At 59.8% G+C, this 24,020-nt stretch overlaps 2 protein-coding genes across 2 annotated transcripts in view; both read left to right on the top strand.

The window, feature by feature from the left end:
- MACF1 (microtubule actin crosslinking factor 1) overlaps positions 1–24,020 on the top strand; it is a 110,466-nt gene that overhangs the window by 7,677 nt on the left and 78,769 nt on the right. The window contains exons 4-32 of the mRNA XM_082777530.1: positions 2,102–2,179; positions 3,781–3,873; positions 9,882–10,048; positions 10,550–10,662; positions 10,754–10,860; positions 11,097–11,216; positions 11,323–11,418; positions 11,676–11,803; positions 11,893–11,986; positions 12,722–12,876; positions 13,016–13,292; positions 13,670–13,798; positions 14,057–14,134; positions 14,288–14,449; positions 14,938–15,042; positions 15,601–15,696; positions 16,107–16,232; positions 18,158–18,310; positions 18,745–18,899; positions 19,358–19,484; positions 19,870–20,053; positions 20,614–20,783; positions 21,045–21,223; positions 21,418–21,556; positions 22,044–22,237; positions 22,406–22,568; positions 22,876–22,959; positions 23,159–23,266; positions 23,901–23,999. Coding sequence (XP_082633656.1) covers positions 2,102–2,179; positions 3,781–3,873; positions 9,882–10,048; positions 10,550–10,662; positions 10,754–10,860; positions 11,097–11,216; positions 11,323–11,418; positions 11,676–11,803; positions 11,893–11,986; positions 12,722–12,876; positions 13,016–13,292; positions 13,670–13,798; positions 14,057–14,134; positions 14,288–14,449; positions 14,938–15,042; positions 15,601–15,696; positions 16,107–16,232; positions 18,158–18,310; positions 18,745–18,899; positions 19,358–19,484; positions 19,870–20,053; positions 20,614–20,783; positions 21,045–21,223; positions 21,418–21,556; positions 22,044–22,237; positions 22,406–22,568; positions 22,876–22,959; positions 23,159–23,266; positions 23,901–23,999 — 3,879 coding nt within the window. The remainder of the gene's footprint in view (positions 1–2,101; positions 2,180–3,780; positions 3,874–9,881; positions 10,049–10,549; positions 10,663–10,753; positions 10,861–11,096; positions 11,217–11,322; positions 11,419–11,675; positions 11,804–11,892; positions 11,987–12,721; positions 12,877–13,015; positions 13,293–13,669; positions 13,799–14,056; positions 14,135–14,287; positions 14,450–14,937; positions 15,043–15,600; positions 15,697–16,106; positions 16,233–18,157; positions 18,311–18,744; positions 18,900–19,357; positions 19,485–19,869; positions 20,054–20,613; positions 20,784–21,044; positions 21,224–21,417; positions 21,557–22,043; positions 22,238–22,405; positions 22,569–22,875; positions 22,960–23,158; positions 23,267–23,900; positions 24,000–24,020) is intronic.
- On the top strand, positions 6,061–9,538 carry LOC309886421 (uncharacterized protein; the record flags this gene model as incomplete). Its single annotated transcript, XM_082777278.1, has 5 exons — positions 6,061–7,368; positions 8,793–8,907; positions 9,098–9,162; positions 9,207–9,211; positions 9,514–9,538. The coding sequence occupies exons 1-5, from the start codon at positions 6,358–6,360 to the stop codon at positions 9,536–9,538; spliced, it is 1,221 nt and encodes a 406-aa protein (XP_082633404.1). The 5' UTR covers positions 6,061–6,357.

The raw sequence follows: 24,020 nt of genomic DNA, 5'->3' as shown, positions 1-24,020 counted from the left end.
CTCCCCTGCCCCACAGACCGGGTTTGCAGCTCCCAGGAGCTGTCTGATGTGCAGACCTCTTTTCCTGCATCTTGAGCATCGTAGAATCCCCCTTCCTCCTCCTCCTTCGCAGACTGTCACATTTACTGCCAGTTATTGGTGCAACAGCGTAGCACAGCAGGAACTGTTTTAGTCTTCCCCTAAAATAGGATCTGGGCAGAGATCTGTTAACTCACTCCGTTACCCTCCCGAGATGCCAAATTAGATGCTGTGGGGGCTGAAGAATTGGATGGAGCTGCCTGGGATCCAGACAGCCTCTTTCTCTTCGTTTTGGCTTCAAAGCCACGGGGAAGTTTCCCTGCCTGAGCCCCCCGGGCAGCACACGGGGCTGCGGCGGAGCCCGTGGTGTCCAGGAGAGCCAGCGAGGAGCCTCGCCAGGGCACGCGTTTCTCTTTGGTTTTCCTTTACCTGGGTCTTGCATTTTGGTTTCCATTCTGTCTCCCTGTGTGTCACCCTCCCATCGTGCCGTCCGTGCCGTGCTCGTTAGCAAATAGAGCCGCCAGCTCAGCGGAGCCTTCGCCTGGTGAAAGCGCCGGCCTGGTGCCGTGCAAGCAGCGAAGAGCGGGAGGAGGAGGAAGATGATGATGAAGAAGTAGGTCGGGGCCACCCAGGACGCAGCAAACCCCCGGCTGACACCGGAGTGCCGGCAGATAGTCCAGTGCAACCCAGCAGGGCCCCGACCTTCCCCTCACCTGGGCACTTAGTGGGGTTTTTCATCAATCCCCACTGCTCTTTGCCAGTGCTCGGTCAGGGCGGTCGCCTGCCTGCGAGCTCGAGCAGAGCTGTGCCAGGCCTGTGGGGCTCGTGGAGCTGTGTTAGCACTGCCTGGACTATCTGTGCGCACGTGGTGGTGCCAGCTCGCAGCCAGGGGCACGCCACCCGCTCGGTGTGAGAGCATGAGTCCTACTGACAGTGGGGGCACGGGTCCTGCACGCGCCCGTGGGCACCGCGGGCCCCGGTTGGGGCCCTGCCTGCTCGACCCGTGGCGTGCCGTGGTGTCTGCTAACCCCTGCACTGCATGGAGACGCGCCGGGCACCGGCACCACCGCGCCTCGGCTGTGAGGAGCGGGCTGGGGCGATGGTGGGCTCCGGGTCACAACCAGCAGCCCTGTGCATGCGAGTGGAGATGAGAACAAAGCCAAGGGGCTGCCCTAAAAGGGGCCTGCAGTGGATGGGCAGGCCCCCTGCCCTCACCGAGGAGGAGGAGAAGAGGGATTTTCTGCCCCCGTGCTCTGGGTGGTGGCTTCCTGGTGCTCCCTGCCACTCCTCGGGAGCTGGGGGTGCAGCACTGCATGGCCCTCTGCACCCCCCGAGGCATTCCTCCTGCAGGGACAGTTCTTCCCCTGCCACTGGGGGTGAAAGGACACTTGTGGTGTCCTCGCTGCTCGGAGCACCCTGGGGACACCTCTTGGTGAGGCCCAGCTCAGGGTTAGGGCACCGATCCCCCCTTCTGCTGCTTCGGGGCAGCCCCAGTGCCTATGCTAGCTGCTTGGGGGCATCTAGGGACCTGAGATAGGGAGGTCCTTGCCATGGGACTCCTGGGCCAGAAATCAGCAGCTGAGGGCACTGCATTTCTCCCCAGTGGTTCAAAGGCAGCATCTGCAGCAGAATCCACTTCTCACGCATGGGAGAGGCCGAGCTCACACCTCCCCTTGCGGCTGGTGCTGGGCTGGGGTCTGTGCCCTCAGGTGGAGACCCACAACCGCTCCCTGCCATGAAGCCTCTGAGGCTGAGCTGCTCGTGCCTGGTGCTGGGAGCAGCCCAGAGCCTTGGCGCAGGGACTTGGGGTCTTGGGGGGGCTCTTTGTTCACCCCAAGGACAGCGAGGGCTCAGGGCCTTCCCAGCTCCATGCCCCACCGGGGGCTTTTTCCCTCTTGCAGCAGGACCTTGTGCAGCGATGACTTTTTTTCTCCGTGTGTTGAGTGCCCGGGGTCACAGCAGCACGCCGAGCACGGGGCTCACGGGGTCGGGTCCGCAGCGCATGCGGGGTGTGCAGTGTGGGGCCGTGCCCGCGGGGTGCTGCCTCCCAGCCCGCCCTGCAGCCTCTGCTTCTGTTTTGCAGCCACGAGAGAAGGGCCGGATGCGTTTCCACCGGCTGCAGAACGTGCAGATCGCCCTGGATTTCCTGAAGCAACGGCAGGTAAGGGCTGCACGGGAGCACGCTGGTGATTTGAGCTGCTGCAGGAGCAGAGCGGGATGGTCGGGGACTCCCTCTCCTGGCTGAGGCTCGGGAAGGCTGTGGAAGCAGCACCTGCCAGTGCTGGGTGTGCACGTCCCAGAGGTGCTGGCTGAGGACAGCTCTTAGAGGGACTTCCCCTTGCAGGTGTTGCTGACCTGTCCGTGCGCTGCAAAATAACGAGTTTCAAACTGAGAAACGGGGCTGCCCTTCTGGACAGGGTTTTGCAGCTGCACCAGCATCACCTCTGCACCCCCTGAGCCTCACCTGCAGCTCCTCAGCAGGGCCCCGCAGCGGGGAGGTGCAGTGGGGGCATCTCCACTGGTGTCAGGGGCACGTCCGTGGGCAGCTGCCTCCTGCTCAGACCCCGGTACTGCCGGGAGCTCCCTCTGCCCAGCTCTGGGAGATTTTAGTCCCGGAGCACCCATGGGACACCGCAGAGCCTCCCGGGCAGGTCTCGCAGCGGGCGCATCCCCAGACTCGTTCCTCCTGCATGCGAAGCCCCCGCAGCCCCCGGGGCCGGCTCCCTTGTTCTGCCTGTTCCGTCAGGTTCCTCGCACCACGTTCCCCGGCGACGTGGAGGTGATGATAAATTGTACCACTCCGTGCCAAAGCAGAGGTTTTTTTCTCTCTGCTGGCCTGAGGGCACCGAATAAATTTGCGCGCATGCCCTGCTCGGGGAGGGTGAGGCGCCCCCGCCCTCCTCCCCAGCCCCTCGATAGAGACATTTTGCCGGGGGCTCTGGGGAGCTTGTTTCTCCGCTTGGATTAAATATTTCTTCTTTCAAGCCCGATATCCTGGTGGCTGAGGGCTTGTCGGGATGCCTCACCCTGGCCAAGGCTGCCAGTGGTCGTGGCCGGGGTGGGCAACGGGGGCTCCGTGCCCTGGGGATGGACGAGGAGCCCGAGGGGGCTGGCAGCAGGACAGGGGCAGTGCTGTGGCTGGTCCCTGGGGGTGCCAGGGTTCATGCACCCAGTGCTGCAGCGATCTCCATGCTGCCTGGGGACTGTGCCTGATTTTAAAACCCCCCCTGGAGCAAAGCAGCCGGGGAGAAGCACCTCCAGGGCCGTGCAGCCTGGAGCCTGCCGGGACGTGGTCCGTCAGTGGATCCCGGGGCAGGGCCGGGTTATCTGCCTTTGTTAGGGCGCATTGATTAGCAGCTTGGTTTTGAACCCAAGAGGGAGTTAATAAAGCCTGGCTGTCCTCTTTTAACCACGCTTTGTGGTCTGTAGCTGTTAAATTATGCACTAGTGCTCGGGGCTCTGGGGACGAGGCGCTGCTCCGCGTGAACCGAAATAAAGCGTTAAGTGCTGGTAAAGCACTTCTGGCTGCCCGACTGGGGTACGAGGGCCATGAAAAATCCTTCCTTCTGCTGCTGGTGGAGCAGAGGCACCGGGTGGCCTCGTTTCCTTGCTCCTCTGCCCCTTCGGCGAGCCTGGGGATGGAAATGGGGCCGGGGGGGGCTGTGCCCCTCTGAGCGCCTGGGGGTCTGGGGTGGCCTGGTCGGGGACGGTCCCAGCGGGGTGGCTGACGGGGGGGGTTTGACCATTTTGCTGCTCTTTCAGGTGAAATTGGTGAACATCCGCAATGACGACATTACAGACGGCAACCCCAAGCTCACCCTGGGGCTCATATGGACGATTATCCTCCACTTCCAGGTAGGCCGCGAGTGCTTTCTGCTGGAGGAGGTGGGGCTGATGGGGGGCTGTGCTGTGTCCCCGGGGCGCTGGTGTCTGTCTGTCCGGACACGGGTGGTGTCTGTCTGTCTGGATGCGTGTGGTGTCTGTCTGTCCTTACACGCGTGTTCCGTGGCGATGCCTGCCCACCGATCGGGGTGGGGGACCCGTGTACGTGGCAGCGTCACGGAGCCCAGTGCTGGAGAACAGCAGCTCCCTCTTCTCATCACTGCCATAATTAAGGCATTAATGACGGGCCGTGTGCTGCGGCCTCCTGCTTGGCACCGAGGGGCTTGGCAGGAGCTGTTTGCTCAGCTGAAGCCTCTGGAGAAGAGCGAGCTCGGAGGGGGCTGGTGGGGGCAGGATGAGCTTGTGGCCATGCAGGGGCTGTCACCCCACAGCCTTGGGGTGGCCACGGGGTCCTCAATCGAGATGGAGAACATCAGCTGCGTGACAGCAGCTCGGTGCAGGGCTGGGAGAAACTGCCTGACCCTGCCAGGCCCCATCTCCAGCAGCTGGCTGTTGTGGATGTTCTCACAAAACGACCTTTTGTGTCTTTAATGGCCTCAAATTCTCCCGGTGGAGCTGGATTGCCCACGTGTTGCAGGCACGTCCTGGTGTCCTGGGACTCGCTGCGTGCGGTGGTGGCTGAGGAGCAGGGCTGGGGCTGTGGGAGGAGGGTGACGGCCACACGCTGGTGCCCAGTTGCACCCCCGTGGGCTCCTGGGGGCTGCTGGTGCCCTGCTCCCCCCGTGGGGCTTGCTCGTGGTGTGCTGGGAGGCGGCGAGGCACGGGACCGGGACCGCCGCGTCCCAGCTCCCTGACGTGTCCTCGCTGGCATCTCCCGGGCGAGACGAGTGCTGGCTTCGAGACCTCTTAAGGAAGCTTTTCATTTTCAGAGGGTGAGCGTGCAGTCCCTCGGGGAGCTGCTGCCTTGGCTGTGCTGCCAGTACCAGTCGTTACTTCCAAAAACGCGGCGGCTTTTGGCATTTTGGGGTGAGGGCACGTTGCAGAGGGTCAGGGCTGGTGCGTGACAGGAGGTGGCTGTCAGCGGGTGCCTTTTCTGAGGTTGGAGCCTTTCTGGTGGGCAGCAGTGTGCCTGCTGGCAGGGAGGAGCTGGGGGCAGCTGCCTGCGTTGTGGCCCCCAGGAGGAGCAGGGTGGTGGTGCTGATGAGTCCCGGTCACGTCTGCTGGGGGTGTGGAGCCCTCCCTTCCCCATGCACCCTGGGCAGCCGTGCCCTGTGGGGTGAGTGGGAGATGCCCAGGTCCCCCAGGTCAGCCCCTGGGTCCCCTCCTTGCCCCACCGGGAGGGGACACTGCCACCGTGGTGCTGGGGGAGCTGGCGGCAGCGAGCCTGCGCATCTGGGCACGTCTCCTCGCCTGCACTAGCTGGATTTTTTCTAGGGCTGCAGCTCCATTGTGAACCTCTTAATCTCCCAGATCCCGGTGCCGCAGCCAGCAGAGAGAGCAGAGCCCTTGGGGGGTGGTTTGGGGTGGGAGGGTGCCAGCGTGGAGCTGTCCCCGGGTCGTGGGGCTCTCGGGGTCTGTGGTTCCCTCCTTGCTGAGGGTGACCCCGGTGGTGGCTGACGTCAGGTTTGGTCCCCACATCTTTATCTGCTGCCTGTTTGCTGTCTCATCCCTGCTGCTGGCACGTGTTTCTCTGCTCCTTGCAGCGGAGCCCTGCCCTGGGGGGCTTCAGTGCCCCCTTGGGGCGTGGGGTACCAGAGCCCACCGCTCCCCAAAGCGCAGCCGGGTCCCCAGGGCTGCCCCTCGGTGCCCTGAGGGAGGGGAGCCTGGCTGGGAGGGTGGGCACGTGAGATTTGGGGCTCTTGGGATTTAGGAATTAGGGAGCGATCGCAGCCGGTGCCAGCATGCCCTCGGAAACGCCCCACGGGAGCTGGTGGGGTTCGGTGCCGGTGGGCTCCGCATCCCCGTCCCCATCCGCGTGCACGCAGAGCTGCTCTGGCTCCTCCCTGCTTTTTTCCTATTTCTCTCCCACCCCTTCCTTTATGCTACCTTTGCCAACCTTCCCGTTTTCTTGTTGTTTCTTTTTTTTTTTTTTTTCCTTTCCCTTCTCTCCCCACCCCTCCTAGCCTCTCCCTCCCCTTTCCCCGTTTTTTCCGTCTGGTTCCTGCTCTCTGTTTGTGTTGGCGAGGGCAGCGCTCCAATTACCTCATATTTGGAGAGAGAGAGCCGCAGCCAATCCGCTCCCCGTCTGCTTTTAGGTCAAGTGATTTCTGAACTGCAGTGAGATGCTTTGAATCGGGCTTGTTGCAGCTCCCAGGCTGTAAGATGGCTGTCTGGAGCGGCGGCGGGGCTGGCGGGCGGGCGCGGATGCGAGGGGCAGCGCGCGGCGCCGCGCGGCGTGCGGCGAGCTGAGCCCATGAAGCCCACCCCGGGATTCATCCGGGAGCAGCCGGCGGCCGCCCTCGCCGCCTTATCGCCGGTGCTTTCGGCACCGAGGAGATGGGGAATTCTCTGGGCTGCGTTAAGGAGCCGAAAGAAAAGGCTGCCGGAAAGGCTCCCCTGCCCCCCAAAAAGCGGGTCCGCTTCAAACGGAGGCGGAGGGGGAAGAAGAGAGCGGTGCCGGCGGTGGCCGCGGAGGAGGAGCAGCAGCAGCCGGCCCTGGAGGTGGCCGAGGACGACGAGGCTCTGAAGTTGGAGGCAGCCCCGCGGCAGGAGGGCGGAGAGGACCCCGCGGGGAGCCGGCACCGAGGGGCTCTGCCGCCGGGGGGGGACCCCGGCCCGGGGCGCATCGTGCAGGTGAAGGAGAGGTTTCAGGGGGAAGTGCAGAAAGCTCACCTGGTGCTGGAGCCTCGGCGGCGGCTGGGCACGGAGGTGGCGGGGGATTCCCCTGAGGAGGGCACGACCGTCATCGCCCGGCTGCTGGAGAACCCCGCCGAGCAGGGCTGCGAGAAGGCGGTGAGCCGCCTGGTCCAGCTGCAGCGCAGCGGCACGGGCAGCAGCAGGGCCGTGCTCCTGCCTCTGCGGCAGGGCACCGACGGCCCCTGGAGCCGCGCGGAGGGGCTGCTGTCCCCAGCGAGCTCCGTGTCCGGAGGGGAGCCGGCGGAGAGCCGGGAGCCGGGAGCCAGCGGCACCGCGGGGACCTGGGGGAGAGGAGACAGCGGCGAGCAAAGTTCGAGCGCTGCGTGGACCTGCACCTCCGCTGCGGAGCCAGGCACCCTCTCGGAGCTGTCTACGCCGTCCCCCATGGTGGATCAGCTGGAAAACCCCAGCGTGGGGAAGGCAGCGGGGCTGCTGTTGGACCGGGCTGGGCAGGGCGAGGGGCACGGGCTGCCAGCCTCCCGCAGCGAGTCCTCGTTTGGCGGCACGGCGCGCTGCTCCTCGGGGTATGGCAGCGACCCGGCCAAGAGCGCAGGAGCCGGTGGGACCCCGGCATCTCCTCCCGAATTCAGACACCCACCCGCTGCCCAGGGCCGGGCTCGGATGGGGAGCTCAAGGACGGACAGAGGAATGGTCAGTGTCTGTGGTTACCATTGCCTCCTTTTTTGGGGTGTGTTGTGGTGGGGGGTGCAGCTCAGCAGCCCCCAGGTCCTTGCGGTCCCTGGGGGTGGTGATCTCTGCAGGGAGCCCTGAGCCATGTGCCACGAGGTGCAGCCTCACGCTGGGGTTGGGTGGGGTGAAGCTGCTGCAGGGAGCGCTCAGCAGAGCCTCTCCCTCTCCGAGCATCTCCGCTGGGTCTCGTTTGCACGGAGCCTGGAGATGGTGGGCAAGGGGAGCAGGGGGCACCCCGGGGACCAGCCTGTGCCGTGCTCTGCTCCCATCATGGGTGGCTGGAGCCCATGGGTGCGGGCCAGCGGGTGCTTGGGCTCTTGGTGCCTTTCCTTTTTTGTGGGTGATTTGCTTGCTGGAGCTCGCTGCTCACTTGGACGTGAGGCAGGGCTGTCACCTGCCCCTACCCCACGCTGGCTTTGGGTGCTGAGAGGCTCCTGAGAGGCTGCCTGGGTGGGGAGGGACCATGCCGGGGCTGGGAAACGTGAGACGTGTCCCCTGGGTTCATACTTGCTCTGTGCCCTGGCAGAGGGGCAGCAGAAGCTGGCAGGAGCGGCTGGGAGCAGGACGAGCTCTCCAGGAGGGACCCTGCTGCGGGCAGGATGAGCCCCTTCTGTGCTCAGGGACAGGCTGCTGGGTGGGAGCTGCTTTGAAGATGCTTTTAGAGAGACAGGGGAAAGGTGGCAGAGTCGCTTGGAAAGGAAAATGGATTATTTGCCTGTTCCGAGGAGGGTACCCAAGAGGAGGAGCTGGTGCTGTGCCTGGTTTTGGTCTGTTCCTGCTGTTGGAGGTTGATCTTTAGGGGGTCACGGGGCTGGGTGAATCTGTGCTTGGGTTGGGCCAGGTTCATCCCACCCCGGGGACAAGTGAGAATTTGGGAGGGCCAGGAAGGAGCCGTGAGCCCCACAGAACCTTGGCCGTGTTCAGAGCGGGGTCGCAGTCACACTTTGGACCTCAGCTGCCAGCCACCAGCTGGGTGACGAAGGAGGCCGAGGCTGGAGAGGTTGAGGAGGAGCTGGCCCCAGGTCCCAGGTGTCACCTGTCCCTCCCCGCTGCTGCCTCCCTAAATCTTTGTCCTGACACAGACGTGATGGGAAGAAAGGAGGGTGGAGCTGGTGCCGCATCCTGCGCCTCCGTAAGCAGCTCCAGGAGGGTCTCCGGCAAGGACGCCCTCGGGGGAAGGCAGGGCACCCAGATAACCCCGCTGCTGAGGGGTTGAAATAGGGAATTGCTTGAGCTGGAGCAGCCGGGAGCCTCCCTGGTGGGCAGCAGAGCAGGCGAGCCCATGCGGAGCACGAGGATGGTCGGGGGCGCGGAGGGCCGGCGGGGAGCAGCGGGTCCCTGCCGCAGGCACTGCGTGGGGGTCCCGGCACGTCGCCCACCTCCAGCCCCACGGTGCTGCCCCCGGGGAGCCCCGCCTGGGTCTGGAAGAGTTAACGGCGGCGCTGGAGGCGCTGACAAAGAGCGGTTCTGTGCGTGACAGCGGAGCAGGCTCGGAGGGAGGTGAGCTGCAGCATACCAATGACAGCGGGCGGGCGGGAGGAGCGCCGGGCTGCGCTCCTGCGGGACAACGCCGAGGTTTTCCCCAGCTCCTGTCTTGGGATGTGTTTGGGATGGAGAGAGAGGGGCTCGGAGGGGCTCGGAGGGACCCGGTGAGGCTGCGGATGGGGCTGGGTCCTGCTGCTCCCGGTAGAGCTGGGAGAAGGAACCCAGCGAGCGAGCGGCCGGTTACGGTTACGGTTCCACAGCACCCTGAAAGTACGTGCGGCTCACCCCTCCCTTTTGTCTGCCCCGCAATTAAGGCGAGGTAATTCTGCTAATTGGGGAGCTGGGGGGATGGGTGAGGAAAGAGCCGTGTCAATCAGAAATATTCCGGCACGCGGGGACACGTGCGCTGCGTCACGTGCGAGTCTGGGGTTCGCAGCCAGCGCTGGGCTTCTGGAAGGAGGCTGTGGTGGTCGGTCCCTTTAACAAAAGGGGTCTCAGTACCCCGAAAATGGGTCGCAGTACCCCAAAAGTGGGTCCTGGTATCCTGACACTTGCGATTCCAGCCATGGCGAGGCACAGCAGGGTCACGGCAGCCTTCTCCCTTCGTCCCCTTGCCCCCAGGCTCGAGCTGGTGGCCGTGCCCTGAGCAGCTCCGCTGGCTGCAGGAGGTGGTGGCCGACCTGTGCTGCCCGCTTCTCCAGCACCCCGAGAGCTGGGTCCTGCTCCTTGGCAGCGGGCTCTGGGTGAGGAGCAGCACCGGTGAGCTCGGCGGCACCGCTGGGCAGCCAGGGTTTGGTGCCAGGGACCAAATCTGCCCCTCGTCCCCTGCCAAACCCGGCAGCTGTGTCCCCCTGGTGCCAGGGGCTCCAAGCACGCAGCGCCCCGGCGCATCCCCGTGGCTCTGGCAGTCCCTCCCCTCCCCGAGTCCACCAGCTCCAGGCCCCTCTCCCATGCGTCCACCAAGAGTTTCGCCCTGGTTTTCCTGGCAGATCTCCGACATCTACATCAGCGGGGAGTCAGGGGACATGTCGGCCAAGGAGAAGCTGCTCCTGTGGACGCAGAAGGTGACCGCAGGGTACATTGGTGTGAAGTGCACCAACTTCTCCTCCTGCTGGAGCGATGGGAAGATGTTCAACGCGCTCATCCACAGATACAGGTGGGCAGAGAGGAGCAGCAGAGAGGAGGAGGGTGGGAGGTGGGGGCCTCCCCAGGGTCCCTGCCCACCGCTGCGTTTGGTGGTGGTCTGGAGCGCTTGAGATGTGGGTGAGACCAACCAGGGGCTCTTTGACCTCAAAATCATCTCCTCTGCCAGGGAGCTGAGGGGTGGGCGCTCAGAAGAAGCAACAAATACATCAGGTTGTGAGAAAAGCCATCTTCAATGAGGTTGGAGAGGGAGGCAAAAAAAGCTTTTAGACCAGAGGAGGAAGCACGGCAGGTGTTCTGCATGAGAAAGCATCCTCTGGTAGCTGGAGGCAGCGCTGCCATCCCCTGCCACTCCGCTCTGCTTCCCCGTGGGGGTGGGCTGGGGGTGCTGCAGCCCCGCACCCCTTGGGGAGCCACCAGCCAGGGCAGGGACCTGGCGTGAGCCCCGTGGGGCAGTGGTACCAGTTCAGGGTGCTCTGCCCTGGGCGTCAGGACTCTGCCGTGCATTTTGCAGGCCAGATTTGGTGGATATGGAGCGGGTGCAGATCCAGAGTAACCGGGAGAACCTGGAGCAAGCCTTCGAGATCGCAGAGCGGCTGGGGGTGACGCGGCTGCTGGATGCTGAAGGTGGGCGGCCGGCGAGAGCGGCTGGGGTGGGGGGAGCCGAGCCCTCTGCCTGCTCCTGCCTCTCATGGCTCTTTTGCTTCCCCTTTGCCAGACGTGGACGTCGCGTCTCCAGATGAGAAGTCTGTGATAACTTACGTGTCTTCAATCTACGATGCCTTTCCCAAAGTCCCCGAGGGAGGAGAAGGGATCAGCGCTATCGTAAGTGGTGCTGCTCTGCTCCTGGCCATGAGGCTGCCCTGCCTCCTCCTTCCTCCTGTGCCCGCGTGGCCCCCCAGGAGGGAGGCCCGGGCTGCTGCTCCGTGCCACGGCTGTGCTGGTGCTGCCGGGGTTCTCTCCTTGCTGCGGATGGGGATGTGCTGGTCCGGAGGGTTTGGGCTCTGCCCCACGGGGTCCTGCCCGCTGGCGGTGCTCGAGCAGGGTGCTCTCCCTCGCAGGAGGTCGATTCGAGGTGGCTGGAGTACCAGACCCGCGTGGAGTCCCTCATCTCCTGGATCAAGCAGCACACGATACTTATGTCAGATAAATCCTTCCCCCAGAACCCCGTAGAGCTAAAGGTAGGTCCTGGGCAAGGTCCCCCTGCAGAATCCCGTGTCCTCGGCGCCAAGAGCCGTGTGGTGGCATTCCCCGGGGTGGTTTCTGATGCAACCTTTCTCATCCCAGGCACTTTATAACCAGTACATACACTTCAAAGAAACCGAAATCCCAGCGAGAGAGCAGGAAAAAGGCAGGATAGAGGAGCTCTACAAACTGTTAGAGGTAAGATTTGTCATAGCTACCCAGAGGCTTATAGGTGGGAGCGCTGTGCTTTTAGCAAGACTAAAGTGTGCTCACTTCAGGTTTATTTTGGATTAGAGAAGTGGAAATAACCCTCAGGGCAAATTATTCAGCAAGTAGCACTCAGCCGGCGCGGAGGCAGAGCTGTTGCCTCACAGCCCTGCTTCCTTTGCTGGAGTCTGACTCTGGCCAGCAGAAGAAAGAGGAACGAAATGCCATTCCGTTGGTGTTTTCTGCAGGTATGGATTGAATTTGGACGCATCAAGTTGCCCCAGGGCTACCACCCCAACGACGTGGAGGAGGAGTGGGGCAAGCTGATCATAGAGATGCTGGAGCGCGAGAAGCTCCTGCGGCCAGCGGTGGAGAGGTCGGTGCTGGCCCTGCGGGGACACCCTGCCTGGAGGCACACCACGCTGTCCCAAAACCTTTCTCATTCTCCTCCCTCTGTCGTCACAGGCTGGAGTTGCTGCTACAAATCGCGAACAAAATCCAGAATGGTGCTCTGAGCTGTGAAGAAAAACTCACCCTGGCGAAGAACACGCTGCAAGCTGTGAGTGGGGGGTGGTATTTCCCTCCTGGTGGTTTTTCTCCTGCCTCTGCTGTTATGCCCGTCTCTGTTCCTCTCTTCTACATGGGGTGGGGGGTTCCTCAGGCAGCTTTCTTTGCCTGTGATGTCGAGCCCCTCGCAGCAGGACTGTAGGAGAGGTGGATACCTGGTGGTGTCCCCAAGGGCCTTGGGGACAGGCTGCTGCTGGCAGTGCAGTGAGTGAGGCTGGACTTCTGCAAAGCTGCTGGCTTGGAAGAGAACTACAGTTCTGGAAAAGCTTGTGGTATCATAAGGCTTCAAAAAAACACACAAAAATATGTTTTTTTCTCTAAAAGAGTGGCAGAAAAGCCTTGGTGGCAGACTGTAGCTACCTGGGTGCAGAGGAGATTTCAAAAGAGTGAGCGTTTTGTTTTGGGAAAAAGAGGAGCAGGGAGGAGCAGGGGCTGGGTGCAGCTGGCTGAACCCAAGCAAGAAACGAGGTGCCCCTTTAACAGCAGTCACTGACTGCGGGGAGCCTCCATCACGAGCAATTTTCAGTTCATCTGCAGGAGCTGTTCTGAAGGGCGCGTCCTGGGTGCTGTGTGAGTTGGGAGTGGAGGTTCCTCCACTCGGGTCAAGCTTGAGGATGAAAATCTCCTTCCAGTCTTGAAGTCAGAGCTGGGTTTCCACCCCGTTCTCTCTGCCCGTGTGCCTGGGCTGGAGGGGACCCAGCCCTCAGGCTCCTCTGTCTCGCTGCAGGACGCCGCTCACCTGGAGTCCGGCCAGCCGGTGCAGTACGAGTCCGACGTGGTCGTGTACCTGCAGGAGTGCGAGGGGCTCATCCGCCAGCTGCAGGTGGACGTGCAGATCCTCCGGGATGAGAACTACTACCAGCTGGAGGAGCTGGTGTTCAGGTGAGAGGAGCTGTGGCTCACGCAGCCCGCGCCTGGAGCAGCGCGCGGAGGCTCCTCGGGGGACGGGGGGCGCGTACGTGCCAGGAGGCGGCGCGGCACCAGCCCCCTCTGCTCACACGTGCCGTGTTTGCTCCTCCAGGATCATGCGGCTGCAAGACGAGCTGGTGACACTGAGGCTGGAGTGCACCAACCTGTACAGGAAAGGCCACTTCTCCACCCTGGAGCTGGCGCCCGCTTCCACGCTGAGCACCACGCAGGTGAAGGGCGAGCCCCTGACCAAAGGGCTGCACACCTCCTCTGCCTCCTGGTTCCGAAAGCCCATGACCAGGACGGAGCTCGTGGCCATCTCCTCTTCCGAAGACGAAGGCAGCCTCCGCTTCGTGTACGAGCTGCTGGCCTGGGTGGAGGAAATGCAGGTGAGAGCTGCCTCTGACTCCCTGGGCCAGGCTGCAGGTGGCCTGGTGGTGCTTTTTTTTCCTGCCTTTATCTGCAAATAGTAATTGTTTCGATGGTTCAGAGTTTCTGGAGAGCACCAGTGCTTTTGTCTTGAGTTTTGCCTCTTGTGATCCCATTCTTCAGCAGATACTTAATAGAAAATCCTTTAAAGCTGCATGCAAATCTGTAGTGATGCAGTCAGTCCTTTGGTCTTCCGTGGGCCTGGGACCTTCTGCCAAGACCGGTGGGGTATTTGTTGCCTCTTCAGCGACCTAGGAGGTTTCTTTGCCCTCGTGTCTGTTTGAGATAGCACTCCTGGTCTGCAGGAGCTTGACTTGGACCTCTTGGCCTGTTTCAGATGAGGCTGGAGCGGGCAGAGTGGGGCAGCGACCTGCCGAGCGTGGAAGCCCAGCTGGAGGCGCAGCGGCACATCCACGCCAGCGTGGAGGACCTGGGCTCCAGCGTCAAGGAGGCCCGCGTGTACGAGGTACGGTGCTGTGCACGGGGTGATGCTGGGCCTCACAGTGTGCTTGGAAAGGGGAGGGCATTGGGGTGTCACTTTTGTGGGTGAAGGAGGCTGGGGTGGATATTTTTTAAGGACAGAGCTGCTGAATGATGCTGGGCCGGTGTAAGAGGCTGCTGCCCTGAGCCATCCACTCTTCCTCTTGCTCGTACGGAGCTGGGGAGCAGGATTTGGAGGTGGGGTTTTAAAGGACCAGGTAAAAGGAATGCTTTCATCCTTCAGGGTAAAATGTCTCAGAATTTCCGTGCCAGCTACACGGAGACACTCGGCAAGCTGGAGACACAGTACTGCAAACTGATGGTGAGTGTGCTTCGTGTGCGCTTCGAGCGATGTCCCCTGCTGCAGGGGGTGCCCAGCCCGGCCTGGCCACGCAGCTCGAGCATCCCTGCTCTGCTGGGGCTCTCCCAGAGCTCTCTCCCAGAGCTCATGCCCGGGTCGCTTCGTTCTGCTCAGGAAACCTCGAGCTTCCGACTGCGACACCTGCAGAGCTTGCATGGGTTTGTGTCTCGGGCCACTGCTGAGCTGATTTGGCTGAACGAGAAGGAGGAAGAGGAGCTGGCGTACGACTGGAGCGACAACAATCCGAACATTGCAGCCAAGAAAAACTACTTCTCGGTGAGTGAGCAGCCCAGTGCAGCTGATAAAAGATCTCTCCCTAGAGCCGAAGGTACAGAAAAGTGTCTGCTTTAATTGAGCATCAGTTGAAAAGGCATCAAAAGATTTCTTTTAGCACCGCTTGAAACGAAAGACACGCTTATGTAGCAAAAAAAAAGTCTGGGCTAAAGAGGAAAATTGATTCCTCTTTAAAGCAGTATAAATAAATTGCTCTCTTTCCACAATGGTAATGTTTGGAACTGGAGAGGTCCCTGGGCAGGTTTCCAGCATCTGTGTTAGGTCTGCCCCGTGTGTTTGGTGCAGGAGGCATCCTGATGGGAAACGGCTGTGCTGCTCTGACAAGCCGTGCTGGTTTCCTATTGGGCTGAGATCTGCTGATGTTTACTGCAGTGCTCTGTTACTGCTTGTTTTATTAGCTGGCCGCGTGCTCTGAGCGCAGGCGGCTTTTGATAGCCAAGCTTTGGCCTTTGCTCGTGTCCTTCACACAGGAGCTGACGATGGAGCTGGAAGAGAAGCAGGACATCTTGCGGTCCCTGCAGGACACGGCCGAGCTGCTGTCCCTGGAGAACCACCCCGCCAAACAAACCGTAGAGGTGAGCGGGCAGGGGGGGAGCTGGGGGGGAACCAACCTGGCACGGCCTTGGGGACGCACGGAGCTGCTGCCCTGCCCCGGGGGCCCTCACAGGCTCTTGGAGCTGGTGGTGCTTTGTGGTGGCAGTGCCATGACAGAGCTGTTTTAATCCGGGGACACAGTGAGAAATGTAAAGCTGTTCCCAAACACGCCCTGCACCGATAAGCTTGTGCAGAGCTTGAGTCCCTCCAGCAGCGTGGGGCTGCAGGGAAGGGCTGCAGCTCCTGGGGGTCGCCCCGTTTCCCATTTTTGTGGTGGTGAAGCAGGGGGCTGCGGGGACACGCTGCATCCAGCGTGTGGTTTGCTGGCAGGCAGGCAGAAGGCAAACCTGCTTCTGCAGCAGCCCCGGCGTGTGCCGGTTCCTGTTCTGCCTTCTCCTGCTCTGTGTCTGCGTCCAAACAATCCTGGCTGCAGCCAGATCTTGCCCATCTATGTCCATCCACCCGCGGCAGCGCTGTCCTTCCTCTGACCCCCCTGCTGGGAAGTGCTCATCGCTCACTGCTCTTTGCGTGTTTCCCAGGCCTACAGCGCTGCTGTGCAGACTCAGTGGCAGTGGATTAAGCAGCTCTGCCTGTGTGTGGAGCAGCACGTGAAGGAGAACGCTGCCTATTTCCAGGTACGCAGGAGGGGAGCCCCAAATTCCCCTGGTTTCAGTGGGGAGCAAACCCTGCGGCACGAGCGGGCTGCGATGGAGCAGCTGCTGCGTCCCGGCGCATCAGCTCCGTGCTTTGTGTCCCGTTGTGGGAGAGGGAAGCAGGGGGTTGCAGGGCTCATCGGGGCACCTTCTTCTGACCCATCTCTTTCTTTTAAGCTGCTCTCAGAGAATAAATATCTCATTTGGGCCAGAGGGCTCAGCTTCCGTGCGGTTCTGTCCATCTGTGCAGGATGCTCGCTGCCCCTGCAGTGCTGCAGAACAGCGGCAGGATGCTGCTCACTGGGGATTTGGGGTGTTCTCCTGTAGAGCTGGGTGTTGCTGATGGCTGGGCTGAGTTGTGCAGGTTTCTGTGACGCTCTCTGGCTTTTCAGTTCTTCAGCGATGCCCGGGAGTCGGAGACGTACCTCCGCAACCTGCAGGACTCCATCAAAAGGAAGTATTCTTGCGACCACAACACGAGCCTGACGCGGCTGGAGGACCTGCTGCAGGACTCCATGGTGGGTTTTTACTGAGGTCCCCGTCGCCCTGAGTGGGCAGCTCCTGCCCTGCTCCACTGCAGCAGCACCGCTCGGAGCCCTGAGTGCTGCTGTGCGGGGCCGTGGGGCGCAGGCTGTGCGTGACCCCCCTGCACCACCACGTGCACTGAACGCTGCTGCTGAGAGCTGGGTCTCGGTGGCTGCACCAGGGGACAGGTCCTTGTTTAGGGACGCCTGCCACCATCCTCCTGTGCCCCTTGGTAAAGTGTTGTCTGTGCGAGGCTGTAGGTAGAGATGTGGAGAGCGAAATGTCTGAGCTAGTTCTCCCGTCGGTGCCTGCCCACAGCTGCGTGGCGGTGGCCCTGTTCTGCTGGCAGAGGCATCGAGTGGCCCCCAAACCTGCTCTCGTTATGCTGCTGCTCATTAGCAGCTCATTAGCTCCCTCGGAGCATGGTGGTAGGAGGAGAAGCTCTGCTCTTTGCGCAGCCCCAATCTGCCATGAATCCCTTGGCAGTGGGCGGTGGGTGGCAAAGCCTCGGATGGGGTTTGAAGACGTGGACAGGGAGGATTTGGGCTGTGGGTTAACCTCAGCCCTGACGGAAGGGCAGGGAGGTTAAATCTGCTTGTGAAGGCTGGTGGCTGCTTTGGCTTTACTTTTGGTGCACTGCAGTGCTGTGCACCGTGCCCGCAGGGAGGCTGCGATGCCGCTGCTGGCTCACGATGGGTGCATCAGCTGGGCCAGGGCTCGCCAGCCCCTCTCCTGCAGGCTCAGGGGTCCTGTCCTCTGTGTCACAGTCCCGGGGCTGTCCTGCTCTGTCCTGCAGGGTTTCCAGGACATGGAGCAGCCCGCAGGACTCTCCAAGCTGTGTTTGGCAGCCCTTGGATGCAGCCAGTGGGTGGGAGAGGCTGGTGCTGGAGAGCAGGGTCAGGACGGGGGCAGCTGCCCCAGCTCAGCTTTATTTCTCTTTCTTACCTAACGAGTTAAAGTTGTATTTCTTCCAATCATGCTCCCGGGGACAGGCACAGGTAGTTTATTTAATCATTTCTTCTTTTTTTTTTGTTCTTGTTTTTTTACCATTAAATTATCCTCCACTGTTCTTAGCACACTAACCAACCCTGAGAGTACGAAGCATGAGGGAGAGCTTTTTTCTGGGATCCTTTTTAACCTTTGCAGCCAGATCAGGCTAGCTGCGACTAATCACACGAGCTTCCAGTGCTGTGATCCGCACACGTCTCCATCAGTGGCCGGAGGCTGTTCCGTGGGAGCTTTCCACCAGCCCCCTGGGTCGTCCCATCTCTGAACAAAGCAGGGACTCGTGGGTGTCAGTGACTCAACACAGCCCTGCAGACGGCAAATTTCTGCCCAAATCCAGAGACCTGTGTGATCACTCCACCACTAGCCACTTCTCCTGAGATGTTTTACCCACATAACTCATCGTATCCCCATTCCAGCCGTTGATTTAAACACGCCTTCATCCTTTGCTTTAGAAAAGGGAGCATGCTTCTGTGGTGTCTCCTCCAGGCAACTCAGTGTCCCTGGCCTCGGGCTGGGGCTTGTCCTGCTCTTTGCCATTTAAACCTCCTGGGACTTTCATTTTGGTGTATGCTGTGTTCTATTTTTATTTTTTTTTCCCCCTTTTGAAAGACAGTGTCTTCTTGTCCTAGCAGCAAAAGAGCCAGAGGCGTGCATGCAGCTTGGCAGGGCAGTGGGAGGAGTAGTGGAGAGGTCCCAGCCCAAGCTGAACTCGTCTCCCTTCCACCTTTCCTCCCACCCCATCTCTCCTGACCCCTTCTTCCCACCCCAGTCAGGGCAGCCGGCTCCCCCCGACGTGGTTGTTCAGCCTCTTGAAGGCTGGCGTTGGGGCAGAGGGTGCCGAGGTGCTTGAAAGAAACCTCCTCTCCTCCTCGTCCTCAAACAACCCGTGCTTGGTCCTTCTTCCTGCCAGGACGAGAAGGAGCAGCTCATCCAGTCGAAGAGCTCCGTCGCCAGCCTGGTGGGCCGCTCCAAAACCATCGTGCAGCTCAGGCCCAGGAACCCGGAGCACCTCGTGAAGAGCACGATCCCCATCAAGGCTGTGTGTGACTATCGGCAGATCGAGGTGAGGCTCCGAGCGGGGTACAAGAACGAGGCAGGGGAGCGCTGCCCGGGATGGGTTAGGACCAGTTTAGTGTGTCAATGGGAAAGTGGGAAGAGGGGAGGAGGGAAATAGCTGGCTGGTTCTCCCGGAGGAGACTTCCACGTCTCAGATTTAGTCTGGGCAGGAGTTGAAGTCTTTCTCAAGGAGGGTGAGCTTCACCCACCTCAGCCAAACAGCACGTGGGAGGCAGCCAGCTTTGGTGGGCTTCCTAGCGCCTTCCTCCCCAGACAGTGCGTGCTGTGCTGCTGGGCAGTGCAACCTGCTTTCTCTTGATGAAATGGAGCCGTGTTTGTGGGGGCTGGCTGTCCTCTGTGGGACGGGGCTGGCAGCAAGGGGGGGAGGCACGAGTGGCCCCGCTGCCGGCTCTGACGGGCTGGGTGTTGGTGCCGCCGCAGATCACCATCTGCAGGAACGACGAGTGCGTGCTGGAAGACAACTCCCAGAGAACCAAGTGGAAGGTGATCAGCCCCACGGGGAACGAGGCCATGGTGCCCTCGGTGTGCTTCTTGATCCCCCCTCCCAACAAAGAGGCCATCGAGGTGGCCAACAGGTAACTGGCTGGTCTCCGCTGCGGGAACCCTTTGCGTGGTGGTTATTTACTTCTCAGAGGTGTGCTGTGCTGGGGGCAGGGGAGAACATCCCTGCCTGGCGTTTGGTCAGCATGAATTGCAAGAGGCAGGGTGATGGCATGGGAGGAGCAGCTAATGTGGGAAGCAGCCGGGGTGGAGGAGCAGGGGTGAGCTCCAAGGAATCCCTCATGGATGTAGGGCTGCAAACCCTGTCACAGCAACAGCTCTGGTAGCTTGTAAGAGAGCAAATACCAGTTTGGGAGGAGGGATTCCTGGAGGGACCTCCTGCACTGAGCTGCAGGAGGGCAAGAGTGTTGCTGTAGGCTGGGATTGCTGGCTTGGGGGGCTGCTGCTCGGCAGTGGTGGCCAGCATGAGCGGGGTCAGGGCTGCTGTGCTGGGGAGGTCTGGGGCTGACAGATCTGCTCCTTCCCTTCGTAGGGTTGAGCAGTTGTACCAGAAAGTGATGGCTCTGTGGCACCAGCTCCACATGAACACAAAGAGCCTCATCTCCTGGAACTACCTGCGGAAGGACATCGCCTTGGTGCAAAGCTTCAGCATGGAAAAGGTACGGTGGAAACTTCTGTGTGCCTGGCTCCTGAGCTGCACTGCTGCACTGCCGGCGTTAAAGGGAAGAGCAGAGACCACAAGGACTGGAAGGCCAAGGGTCTTTGACCGGATTTCAGTGCAAAATGATTACATTTCTTCCCAGTTAAAAAAAAAAAAAAAGCATCAGCAGTTTGCACTGAACTGAAATAAGAATAAGAGATTGTGGAGTTAGCATTTCACTGGGGAGTGAGCAAGGCTGGAGGGAGACGTGAGGCTGATACGGAGGAGCTCACCTTTTCTCCTCGGGAGAGGAAATGCTTGGCAAGTGGAGGTGCTGCAGCTGGGAGGCTGGCTTCAGGTGACCTGCAGGAGGCTGGAAATGGACATTGCTTTTCCACTTGCAGCTCAGATCCCTGGCTCAGGGGGAGTGCCAGCAAGCCATGAGGAGCCTCCAGGCGCACTACGAGGACTTCCTGCAGGACAGCCGGGACTCGGAGCTCTTCTCGGTGTCAGACCGGCTGCGCTTGGAGGAAGAAGTGGAGGCATCCAAGGAACACATCCGACAGCTGCTGGAGTCCATGGAGAATGGTAAGCTTCACAGGGCTGATGGATTAACCAGGAGCTGTGGGGACTAATAAACAAAGGATTTATGGGACGGCTTCATTTTCTCATTTTTTTCTGAGCTGGCTGGATGATGCTGTGTGCAGCTGCTCTACTTATTCCTCCATCCATTCAAATGTTCAGCCTTTGTCCAGCGATGTTCCTGCAGAGCAGGCTTGGGCTTTGCATATTCAGGTTAACTGCCAAGTCCTCTTATTCTAACGTTGTTGGAGACGAGTCTAGTCAGTAGTCAGGACACATCCTGAGCACAGAGTCCTCGCCGTGTTCAGTCATTTAACAAAATGTTTGTGGCAGCCACAGCCCCACTGTTCAGAGCTGGGGGCACAGCAGGACCAAGTCCCACTGGGACTGGGGGGTCTTGGCTTGGCCACGTGAGGTGTCCTGTGGCTGGACTCATTCTTGGCAGTGTTAGAATGAGTTGACTTGATTTGCTTCATTTTCCACCTGAGCTGCGCGTGGCTCTGTGGCTCCAGGAAGGAACCAAGCGGGGCTGAGAGCTGCTCTTTTGCTTTGTCTGTGATGTGCAGAAGACAAGGACGAGACTGTTGCCAGGACGTATCTCTCCGAGCTCAAGAACATCCGTCTGCGCCTGGAGGAGTGCGAGCAGCGACTCGTGAGCCGCATCCAGTCCCCCAGCAGCACCCGAGCAGATGGTGACAGCATCCAGGAGAACACCCTCCGCATCGCCGAGCAGGAGGTCAGTGCTGCTGAGAGCCACAGAGGGGAGGAAGCTGCCGGCTGCTGCTCGTGGCTTGTGCCTGGGCTGGCTTCAACTTCCCTGTGCTGAATGTGTGCGCAGTGGGTGCCTGCCTCTGCGTGTTTGAGGGGATCTTGCACAGAAAGCATGCAGGAAATCAAGCGGGCTTCCTGCTTGATTTCATCCCCATCCCCTTCACCAGGACAATCCTGCTTTTCTCTGTTTGGGCACCCCTTTCAAGTTCGTTCCTTCCTTCCACAGCGCGTGCAGGAGGATCTGCAGAAGCTCAAATCCGACCTGCGGTACGTTTCTGAGAGGTGTTACAGCTTCCTCGACAAAGCTCCTGCCGGGTCCAGCACGCCGCATTTGCGTTCTGAACTCGACTTGGTGGTGAACAAGATGGAGCAGATGTACGGGCTGTCTTCCATCTACCTGGACAAGTGAGTTGGGACCTGCCTCTCTTCGTGGGTACCTTTTTGTGTCTGACTGCTCCAAACCCTTCTGCTGTTCCTCTAACCCAACAACTTGTGTTGAGCGCCATCAGTCTGCGGCAGGTGGTGCAAACAGCCTCACCGCCAAGAGGATCTCTGCCAAATTTTGGGTGTCAACGTGCCGTCTCTCTCTGATTTGCCAGGTTGAAGACGGTTGATGTCATTATTCGTAGCACTCAAGGAGCAGAGTCTCTGGTCAAAGGCTTTGAGGTCAAGCTGAGCCAGGAGGAGGCTGTCCCGGCTGACCTGACAGCCATTCAGTCCCACAGAACTGCCCTACAGGTTGGTGTTGTTCACTTCAAAGGCTGCAGGGAGAAACCAGCCAGCAATTTTGTATTTGTCAAGCAGGGTCCTTCCCTTTCTGTGCTGAATTCATGTTGCATGCTGTTTTTCTTGCCCGAAATAGCTGCCAGGAAGGTTTTGTCCTCCTTATGTGATCCCCTATTGCTCTGTAAAGGTACAGGAGCTGCTCTGGCCTTGTGCTCTCACTTGTTGGGCACAAGCTAGTACATACGAACATCTTGGCAGCTGCGTGTCCTCTGCTCTAAGACAGGGGCTGATGATCCAATCTGACTTGCTCCTAGCTGGCAACATGCTCCCTTCCATTTGGCATCTCCTAAGTCTGTAATCGGCTTGTTCTTTGCAGCTTTCTCAGGCTTTTCAGCTACAGGAAGCAGAGAATCTCTGATTTAATGGCAGCCTTAGGGGAAGCCGTGTGTTGTGTTTTCCCTGAAGTTAAACTCAAGCTGTCTCTTGCTGTTTTTTGAAGCAATGGCTTGGGGAAGTGAAGGACAAGAGCTCCGTGTTCTCCGTGCTGAAGGAGGAGATGGCAAAGGCGAAGGCAGTTGGGGAGCAGCTGTACCAGCTGAGGCAGGAGCGCAGCATCGACCTCGAGCGCTTTCAGGAGAAGGAAAGCCAGCTGTGGGATCGCTGGCAGAGAGTCTGCACCCAGATTGAGACCCGGTGAGAAACCTGCCTCCGTTTGCAGAATTGCTTTCATGCTGCAGCTGAGAGCTTCAACCAGCTGCTTTGCCATGATACTTTTCCAGCTGGGAGTCCCAGTGGGGACTGGGATATCCCTACAGCCTACAGCAGGTCTTCATGCTCCTCTTGTGCTGATTTTCCTTTCAGCCACACAGAGCTAGAAAGCATCCAGGAGGTGCTGAGCGATTACCGGCAGTGCCACAGCGCCCTAATCCAGTGGATCGAGGAGATCACCATCCAGCAGGAGCTGATGAAACCTGGGCAGGCGGAGGACAGCCGGGTGCTGTCAGAGCAGCTGAGCCAGCAAACGGTGAGACAGGAGCTTGAGATGTCTTGACAGCGTGGTCACTGCAGTGACTGTGTCTTTTTTTTTCAACCTGTAAGCTTGAAAACATGAATGCTTTAAGGCACGTGAAGTGTGGTGGGGAAGAGAATGTAGACCTGAGCTGTCTGAGAAGCAGAGAAGCTGCTTAACTTGATGTGGAAAGGGGCCTTGCATTAAAAAAAAAAAAAATGGAGACTGTAAGGCTTCACCAAATAGGACAGGGACTGAAATTCAGCGCATTTCACCTGCGGCAGTCATCTTGACAACCATTTTGCTTTGGATTTTGTTGAAGGCTTTGGCTGCAGAAATCGAGAAAAATCAAGCCAAACTGGACCAGTGTCAGAAATTCTCCCAGCAATACTCGGCTGCTGTCAAGGTATGGGCCCCTTCCTAAACCTAGGGCACAGCTGTCTGGGCAGAAACAGCCCCGGGACAGTTTGCATCTTGCACGCTCTTAACTTTGGGCATGAGCAGAGATCCAACTGCAGGCAAACTAGCAGGAATTAGAGATCCGAGAGTGCAGTATGAAAGAAATGACTGAAACATCTTTCTCTCCACCCTGGTTTCCTCCGCAGGACTATGAGTTGCAGCTCATGACATACCGGGCGTTTGTGGAGTCGCAGCAGAAGTCCCCCATGAAACGTCGGCGCATGCTCTCATCCTCAGATGCCATCACACAGGAGGTGGGAACACGTCTGCACCCCTCATGAGGGGTGGTGGTGTGGGGGGGGCTCCTCTACTCTGAGCAAATCGCCAAGCAGCCTCTGTGAAATGAGCTCCTTTCTGCTGAACTCTCTGTATAAATAAAGTTTCCACCCTCGCTGTTTTTTCCAATAGCCAGAGAGGATGGCTTAGTGCTCTAAGCACCAGGTATGAAATACCTAGACTCCTGGGAACCCCTGGGTCAAATCCAGCAGGGTCAGCTCAGCCCTTCGGCCCGGCGAGGTAAATAACCAGAGCGCCATGCAGCATTACTGTGTGTGCATCTTTGGGATGAGCCCTTTAGAGACTGAGCTCCTGTCTGCTCCATGTGGATTTTAAAGATCCCAGTGGCCCTCTTTGTAAGAGTTGAGCACCCGCCCCAGTGTCCGTGACCGGAGTCTTCCCTTCGCTCCAGTGTTGTGCAGCATGCCGTGTGTGGCCACATCCCTCCCCTCCAGAGTTGCTGCATTTCAGTGGTGCTATACTGGGTCTGCGAGGGGCCTGGGGATCTTCCCAGGGGAGAGATGGTGCATCCATGTCGCGTACTGTACGGTGCGTTGCACTGATTCACTGGTTGTGACTGATGCATCTTGTTTCTCCATCTCTCCCTTGCAGTTCATGGATTTGCGGACTCGCTATACAGCTCTGGTGACACTAACCACGCAGCACGTGAAGTACATCAGCGATGCTCTGCGGCGCCTGGAGGAAGAGGAGGTAAGGGGATTGTACAGAACT

The sequence above is a fragment of the Aythya marila genome (assembly GCF_965140915.1).
Source record: "Aythya marila genome assembly, chromosome: 22".
Taxonomy (NCBI): Eukaryota; Metazoa; Chordata; class Aves; order Anseriformes; family Anatidae; genus Aythya; species Aythya marila.
This window is presented reverse-complemented; position numbering and strand designations above follow the sequence as displayed.